Source organism: Alligator sinensis, unplaced genomic scaffold (genome assembly GCF_000455745.1).
Source record: "Alligator sinensis unplaced genomic scaffold, ASM45574v1 scaffold1097_1, whole genome shotgun sequence".
NCBI lineage: Eukaryota > Metazoa > Chordata > Crocodylia > Alligatoridae > Alligator > Alligator sinensis.
This window is the reverse complement of record NW_005841950.1, coordinates 1,895,845-1,904,788: the sequence shown is the minus strand read 5'-3', so window position 1 is coordinate 1,904,788 and position 8,944 is coordinate 1,895,845. Positions and strand designations below refer to the sequence as shown.

General features: G+C 45.8%; 1 protein-coding gene across 1 annotated transcript in view; it reads left to right on the top strand.

The window, feature by feature from the left end:
* The first annotated feature begins 6,026 nt into the window (after positions 1 to 6,026).
* The window catches only part of SNX1 (sorting nexin 1), a 16,758-nt gene continuing 13,840 nt past the window's right edge, over positions 6,027 to 8,944 (top strand). Inside the window, exons 1-2 of the mRNA XM_025199903.1 lie at positions 6,027 to 6,033; positions 7,761 to 7,822. Of these exons, the coding sequence (XP_025055688.1) occupies positions 6,027 to 6,033; positions 7,761 to 7,822 (69 nt within the window). The remainder of the gene's footprint in view (positions 6,034 to 7,760; positions 7,823 to 8,944) is intronic.

Genomic DNA, 8,944 nt, shown 5'->3' with positions numbered 1-8,944 from the left:
CCGGCCCGGCCCGGACTGGTGCGGGGAGAAGAGAGGAGGGGAGGCGGGGAGCAGCCCTGCTTGCTGCCCCCAGGCCTGTGCGGGGGTCTGGCACTTCCAGCATAGGCTGCACGCTGCAAAAGGGACTCGGGGAGGAGGGCGCTCGCTTGCCTGCTGTAATCCGTGGTAGCGTCGCCGTTCACGGGGGACTGCGGTGCCTTGAAATGAATTGTGCTTTGGGCCCCTTGCCCCATCAGGCCTGCGGCTCTGGTTTCTGTTCCCTGCTGCTTCTTCCACTGTCCGTTGCCAGAGGCACTGATCTTAAAGCTTATTTCACAAACTCAACTGCATTGGTGTTAAATCTCTTCTTTAAGGTGACGTGTAGGGGAGGGGGGAGAAAGCTTGTCTCCCTGTACCCACACATGGAGCAGAGTTCAGGCTTTTTGAAGACTAAAATGTATGTAAGGCTAAGCTAGTGCAAATAACGTCAAGAGTGAAGGTAGAACAGCTGAGGGCTGGGCGTGGATTTCTCTTTAACGGCTCTTCTGTACTTTCTGGCTAGGTCATTGGCTCACTGATTGTCTCTTGAGAGAGAAACTTCAGTCAAGCCTCTCCTTGCCCAGTTAGGCTGAAAGCTCGTACAGAAAGAACCCGAACGTGCGGCCAGAGTTGACATTCCTGACTTCTTAGACAGTCTCTTAACCCTGTGATGGACAAGGCTAACATCTGAAGCGCCTAACTATACTTTTTGTAGGGGAAGCAAACACAAGCTGTACCTGTGTCCTTGTATAACCCATCAAAGTCTGATTCTCTGCTGGTCTCAGAACAGACCTCACAACTGAGCAAAGCTGCTTCCTCCTTGAAAAGACCTGTCCTTCTGCAGTGCTGGGACCAGGGAGCTGTTGTCTCCTGGGAGATGCTTTTGGGGGGAGGGTGTTTGTGCTAAAATTCCTGGGAAACCTGAGGACCACGTGAAACTAACTCTGGGGAGAATCTTTTTTGCTTTGCTATGGACAGTCCTTAGCATTGCTGACACTGTCCTCTGAAAGCTTTTTTTTTTTTTTTTTTTTTTTTAAAAAAAAAGCTTCTGCAGGAGCATTTCTAGCTCTTCTACTAAAACTGCATGAACCAACTAGCTGGTCCTACAGAGATTTGGTTTGGGGTAGAAATAGAACCTGGGCGTCTCTTTAAAATAGTTTTGTTATGGATGCAGGGACTCTGTCAAACAGTGCCTTGGCAGGCCAGGTCTGGTGCCAGGCCTCTGTTGCTCACAGCCTTGCCAGTAGCAGTCAGGGCAGATATGACCAATCTGTTTCCCAGCTAATGGGGAAGCTTGTGGGCTTTTGTACAAACATTGCTGCTGCCCTTTGCACAGCAGATGTGAGCACTAGAGCCTTATTACATGCACCTCAAAAGAGATGGTGAAAGTGAAGTGGGCAACCGTCTCTCACACAGGTAGAAGAGAGCTGCTTCCTCTCTTCAGCAGCTAGAGGGGGTTGGTGCATTGAACTTGATGCCTACTGACTAAAGACTGATGTGGAGAGGAAGCTTTCTAGCCTGGAGAAGATGCAGTAAGTTTCCCCAGACCTTGCAGCACCTGTATTTCTGGAGCCTGTCCAGTTGCTTCACATTAGGGCTAAGCATACTTCCCATTTTGGCCCTGTCTGTACTAAGCAGTCTTCAGAGCTTCCCACTGTCTGCCTATACCCTAAACAACAGTGATTACACCAGAGTAACTAAATAGACACCAGCATAACATCTAGAATTGGACACGGGGCCAGCTCTCTAAAGGCAGCTGTTCACAGACACTACTACAGTACCTGTCCTGTAGGTGCTAGGGACTGGTTACTTGTCTCTGCTGAGCAATAGCTGCCTTGGCAAACTTAACTAGAGCTGCAAACACACACACAAGTGGTAAACTGCTTTTACAGTTGTCTCAGTTCTTCTGAGTGGTAGCTCTATCACAAAATGAAGTGACTTATGTTGGTGTTGGCTTCACTTCTATCCCCCAGTAAACTCAAAACACTTAAATGTGTTGTCTACACTCTCAAACCTGCCCCTCCAAACAGGCCATCTCACTGCTGAGGAAGCCCCTCTGCTTTCTTCAGGAGACATGAGGTTCCTCTGGAAGGACACTTGAATTTTGGTAATGGAGGTGGTATGAGAACCTACATAACGTTTGGATGGTCTGCTTCTGACTTGAGGTACCTTCTAAATCTGATCAGAGCAGGCTTGACAAAGGGCATAGATACAGAAGGGCTACTGCCCAAGGCTGACACTTCCAACCTTAGTGACTTCTGGACTGGAGCTGAAGATCTCTGGAGAAGTAGAACTCTTCTAAACTAGAACAAGGCATCTCTTTTTAAAACTAATTCTGCATTAAGGGAACTCTACAGTTGCAACCACGAGCTTGAGAGCTAACTGAAGAATTGGCAGCCAAAAATACCCCTAGAGACTTGCTTTCTCTGACTGTTAAGTCCTAGCTCTTCATTGAGGATATTGGTAATTCAGATTTGTCCCCCTGGGCCTTGGTAGGAGAAACAAAGCTCCTTAAGTCTCTATGTATATAGTAGCCTTCTAGGCAGGCAATTCATCTCACTGAACTGGGATTACTCATGTGGCTAGAGTATCAGTCCTAACCAGCTCTTGGTGATAAGTGGTAGTAGAGGCTCAACCTTAGCAGTTGCTGCTGTACAGATCACTGAGAATGTTCTTTGCAAACTTGAGTGACATGTTCTGCTCACTTCCTCCCAAATTACATGAACTGCTGCTTGCAGTTCTCTTAAGGGCTGAAAGGCAGCCTTATTTAGCTGTACAGGACTCAACTGGCTCAGAATTGTTGGTAGCAAAAGGAGGGCTTTTATCTAAAATCTCCTGGCTAAAACAGAGCGCAGTGAACTGAACAGTTCTCTTCCTGTTTGCACACCACTTCAGTCTGGCTAGTCTGCAGTTAACCTGTGACTTGATGCATGGCTGAGCATGCTGCCATCTATGCTTTTGAATCTCCAGGTTCTTGGAGGAAAGTCTAGTTCAGTTGTTTTTGTTTTGTTTTGTCTTTAACTTTTTGCAGTCTTCAGCTGACTGCATCTTCATCACTTCAGCTCCTGACTGGTTAAGTAGTGGTGGGGAAAGTGAAACACTGGTTCATTTGGAGGCTACCTGTCTAGACAAGTGGGCTAGGATGCCTTGGGACACAGTTACTTGGGTCTTGAAACTCGCAGGCTAGGACTGATCCATCTGGTCAACTGTGACACTGGCTGCTGTTGACAGAAGATGCTAGCAGATGTTTAAAACAGTTGCAAAATTCTATACAGCTGAATCCAGGAAGAAAACTGGCCTTCAGTGATAGGGACTTATGCAGCAGAATGCACGTGGGTGGACACAAGATCTTGCCTTTCACCTAATGTTGCTGTTGGTGAGTGTCTTGTTCCAGTTTTGATAAAATGTTTGCTAAAGCACCTGTGGTAATTATAAGCAGTAGCACTTGGTAATGTCTGGACACTACTGGCCTGTACTCCCAGGCTGAGAGAATCTCAATAGCACAGGGCAAGGGGGGGGGAGTCATAGTGAAGAGCTAAATGGAGGCTTAGTGGTGAGTAGAAACCCCCATTCTTAAAATTCATCAGGATAAGATGAGGTAACTGCTTGTTTAAAAGTTAACTACTTCATCAGGATAAGATGAGGTAACTGCTTGTTTAAACTTTAACTACTTCCCCTGCAGCCAATGCAGTGGCTGCTTCTTGAGCATCTTCAGACTGGGGTTTTCAATTGCTATAGGTAACCTTCCTCAGCAGTATGCCAAACCTGGCAAAATGTCTGATAGACAAGACTCAGCCTCAAGGAGAGCATGCAGAATCTGTCACTAGCACTCCACCCTGCCTTGTATACCTTGTCCACTTAAAATTTTATATTGGTAGTTTGACTAATATCACTGGGATTAAGATAAAGATCTGAGAGAAGAACTACTACAGGAAACTGGAGCAAGGAAGTATGAAATTTCATAATTTCCCTTATGGGCCTTGCAGCCTTTCATGTCTTGGACAAATGTTTGAGACTGCTGTATTAAAGAACTGATGTGCAAGATCCCTACTGAACTATAATCAAACTCTCAGTGTAGAGGTTGCAATAACCTTTTATTGCAGGTGGGCTGCAATTTGGGTTGTATAGTTTGAATGCAAGACTCATCTCCCACTAATAACTTGATACAGCTGTAGTCTTCTCTCTCACAGAGAAGGAAGAATAGTTCTGGCCAACAGTCTTCATGGAGGTCTATATAGACTTGTAAGCATGTATAACACTGATATATGAGCATGGCATAAAGGCTAAGGTAATCTTTAGTGTGGGGCTGGCCATCTGGCTGCAGTCTGAGCACTTCCATTTTTGCTCCAAAACTTCACTCTTTAGGCCTTGTGACTCAGTTTTGACTGACTGAATGTTTGGTTTGAGCTTGTTCATAGTCAGAATAACCCCCTGCCCTGTTAACTGCATTTGGAGGTCTTAAACTTGGAGTAATGTTGCTAAAAGCAATATTCATCCACAGTACTGATACGGTGCATTCCAGCCCACCTCCAACTCTGAGGGAAACTCGGAAGAAGAACAACTAGAAAGAAAAAGCAGTGCTTTTTAAGCATAATACCACTGAATGTTTCTGAATTACTTTACATGTACTTGTTCTCCACTTCAGTTAATACCCACAAGTTTTTCACTGCTGTCAGTGGGAGGGTGCTGCAGGCGTGGAATCCTAGTTCTAGCTACAACTTGCAAACATCCAAAAATGGAATTTGACCCTCTGCATAACACTGGGCTGCACTGTCGTATCTGAAAAAGGACCGAATGCCTAGCCCTAGTACAGATGTGAGGCCACTCCAAAGTGTTTTGGCATGTAGTGTTCACTTTCAGCTGGCTACACTTCTGCTGGTACTTCCTGCCTCTACTGATTGCTGGCTTGTACAAACTGTATTGTCCTCAGCACCGTGCTGGATGCCTAATCTAGCTGTCAGCTCAGCAGTTCAGGAGTCCTGCTATATAACTGCAGCCCCCAACACTGCTGGACTGATGCACCATAAATCCTTGTTCTCTGCCAGATGATGTACTGGAAGTTTATACAGCTGATTGCATAAGTATGTGTTGGAGTGCTGCCTGTTGAAATAGCTGTGTGTGTGGGTTTCTAACTTTTTAAGGAAGCAACGTTCATGTGGTACTGACACATTTGGACATGCTTTCTCAATTCCAGCAGCTTCTAAGCCACTGGAATGGCAGTAAGGTGATGGGTAGTGAGCCAAAAAAGGTACCCAGTGCCTGGTTCAGGGAAGTGGCACTCGGAGTAGAATTGACGGAAACTTGGCTGCCATGCTCCCAACCTGTGCATCTCTGTGGAGAGGGCAGTCTCTTTTTATGCTTCAGTTCTTTCTTCTGTGCTAAGCTCTTTGCCACATCCCACTGCTTTAGTGTCCCACCAAACGCAATGAATCTGCATCATAAGGGGAAGAGGAATTATTTGACTCTTCATATTTCTGGCTGACTACTGAGGGCTTGGCTAAAATGAGTTTCCCTGTCAATAGGGTCCCTTAAGACTGGATGGACTTAAAATTCATCCTACACCAACTCATTACAAGGCTGGACTTTCATAGATTGTAAGAACAGTAGAACCCGTAGAAGCTTTGAATGCATGAGGTGTTGATGCACTCCATCCATTATTGCACTATGCAAAGTATAGGAGAGGCTAAACCACTAGCATCTTTTGTAACCTAATGGAATACACACATTCAGTATAAATGGCTTGGGGCTTGGCTACTTCTGAGGAGATGCCTGAGCATCATGTGGTTGGTTTCTTTAAAGCTATTGGAAATTGGGCTCAACTTTAAAGCCCAATAGAAGCTTTCAAATCTAACCTGGTTACTGATGAGAACTGATCTACTTAAGTACTGGCACAAGATAAAGTTGAAGTGATCCTTGATATCTGCCTCCCAAAACAGACTTATTCAAGATATTTTTGGCTCTAGTTCTCACTGCTTTTATTAGGGAATAAAAAAAAAAAAAAAACCAACATGAATGGTACAGGGTGAGGGGGGGGAAAGATATATAAATTGGCATCTGTTGGAGTAGATCTTTATATAGAAAGCTCCATGAATGCATTTGATGCTGGGGTTCTGTACCTAGACCTATGGCTCTTAGTCACAAAACCTACATGAATCTTGACCTTTTTCCATAAATTTCTAGCGCACATTTTTGAGTGCAGAGCTCAGCAGGGAAGAAACAGCTACGCGGTGATTTTTTTTTTGATTTTTTTTTTCCGGGAGTCTAATGACCTAGAGTCATAGATTTGAGGCAAAAAAACTGAACCATCCATCTTACTGCAGCACTAACTCCAAACCCTGGGCTCTAAGACAGTGGTTCTCGACCTTTTTTTGGGGAGCAGAACCGCTTGTAAACATGGGCCAGCCCAGCCTGCTGCCCGCAGGCCCCAGCCCCCCAGTGTGGGAAGGCAGGGGAGTATGGGATATGGTGGAAGACAAGCAACCCCTTGCAAGCTAGAACTCTGACAGCCTGCAAGGGGGAAAGCCACAGTTTCCCATCTTTTGTCTTTTAAAAGAGAAACCATTTTTAAAGTTTGTTCATAACCCTTTCACATATTTCTTGTGACCCACTTTTGGATCATGACCCCACAGGTTGAGAAACTACTCTAGGAAATGCCTTGTAAATGGAGGACTCGGATGTGATATCTCTTTGACACCAGGCTCGGCTAGTTTGAATCTTGCCTAGGCAGATACACAGCTGTGGGAGAAGGGTCTGTGATGCTGACCCCTTTAGAGATGAGAATGGGCCTTCTCTGCTTGAGTAGAGTGAGAAGGGGACTCTTGCTTTCCTTGATTCTGAGATGGGACCTCTGCCACCTACACCCACTGAGATTGGCTGCATGGTGTTGGACTGACATTGCATGCAGGATGCCTTTATGGTGTACCAAGGCTTCTGAATGGCTCTAATCCAGCCATGTCTGAGGCTGGCTTGCTGCAGGAACTGGGGGCCTGTTAGGGTAAGGGATCTTACTAGGCCAGGATCTAATAAACTAATCTTCAGGTGTGTTTTAATATTTTCTTTGTGCAAGTGTCGTCATCCCTGCCTATAGAGGGACTAGAAAAGTCTTTGATTTGATCTGCATGGATTTGTTTTAGTCCAATTCCTATCTCCAGTTAAGATGCTGCTAGATCAAAGCCTAGTGGTGATAAACTGGTATTGCAACTAATTCTTGATGTATCCTGCAGTACTCTGCCTTCTACAGTCCCTTGGCTAGGCTGTAGCTCATATGCCTGATAACTGGAATTGGAGGCTTCCTGCTGGATGGTCAGAATATTTCTCAGCTCTCTCATGCAAGGAAATATGAACTTGCGCCAATCTAGCGGACTCCCCCTTCTCTCTGCATTCAGTGGCTTAACATGAGCGGTTAGGTTAGTTCTCTCCTTCCTCCATGCCCCTAGAGAAATGGATGCTACGTGTAATAAAACTGCTTGCATGTTTCCTGTCCTAGTGCTAAATCTAACTGCCTAGTTAATGTTTCTCCAGCCCTCACTCTGTGGCCACCCTACTTTATAGGGAATGGTGATACCCGTTTTGGAAGTAGAATGTTCTCATCTCGCAACATGACATCACTTGGACTAGCCACTGCTTTTGGACTCGGGGCTGGGTTTTTTTTCCTTCCCTACTGACTTGCTTTCTTTCAGTCCTGTCTCCTAGTGTCAAACAAAAGATGACCCTATTGCTTGCCTGTAACTTCTTGCCTGCAGTACTTCCTGCGTACAAGAAGAACTACAGTGCTGTAACAATAGACAATTCATTTAGCTTGCAGGTGTGTAGTGGGCTATCTCCTGTTGAGGTAGCCTGTATACTGTCACCACTCCCCTGGGGGTGGGAAGGGACCTCTGGGTTGCCAGGTCACTCATCCTAGTTCGTTCTCTCACCTGCTTGCAGGCTCTGCTGTGGATGAAACAGGCCGTCGCTTGCATGCCCTCACTCTGGGTTGGATTCCCCCTACTGACAAACTGGTGCTGTCTGACACTGGAAGGTGCATAGGGAACTTGAGTGAGCTCTGGGTCTCAAAAGACACATGTACAGCATGATGTCCCTGTATTGGGGCTTGGTGTCAGCTTCAAAAGCTGACTCTGTATAGCATGGCTCTGAAGCAAAATTGCAAAGAGCTTGTTCTGAACAGTGCAGCCTTGTCTCAGCCTCTGTAGGATTGTTCTGGGAAGAAATATGCTTCAGCCTTGTGTAGTTCAGGCTGTTTCACTGGCATAGTCCTAGCTTCAAACCATGCCCAATGAGCAGAAAATGCATATGCTTCCTTGCAGCAAGTATTGAGAGTGTTGCTGCTTAGTCTGTCAGACTGTACTAGACTGCTTTGTTTTTTAAATGGGACTAGGAAGTTTCATACAAGCTGTATCCCTGCTTCTGGAAACTTGTGTGGCAGTTCCTCTAATGGTGGCAGCAATTGCAGTGTTTAGTGTAGACAGAGCTGAAACAAGCATGGTCATCTTGCCCCCTCCTGTAGACCTGCCTTGAGCCTAGGGAGTTGCACAGTGGCAAAATAAGTGCCTCTGCCTACCTGTGGTGCCTGATGATGAGTAGGGCATGGTGCACTTGAACTCTAGCCTTTCTAAATAACTGGGCTGCCCGATCAGCAGGGGCAGTGTCTGGCATCTGCCTTAACTGCTGCTCATACTGAATTTTTCTGTAAGCTAATAGCTGGTCCATTGGGAAACAGTGCTAAATGCTTAACTGCAGCAACTAGTTCAGTGCAGTGTCAGTTGTATTGAAGATGAGTAATAAGGACACTCATGGCAGTTTAAGAGCACTTCTATTTTCCCCTCGGCTAAGAGGACAATTTTAAGTGTAGAAAGCTCAAAACTGTAGTGCTGGGTGTAGTCAGCAGCTTGAATTGGGCAGCCTCGCACAGCCATGCTAGATGCAT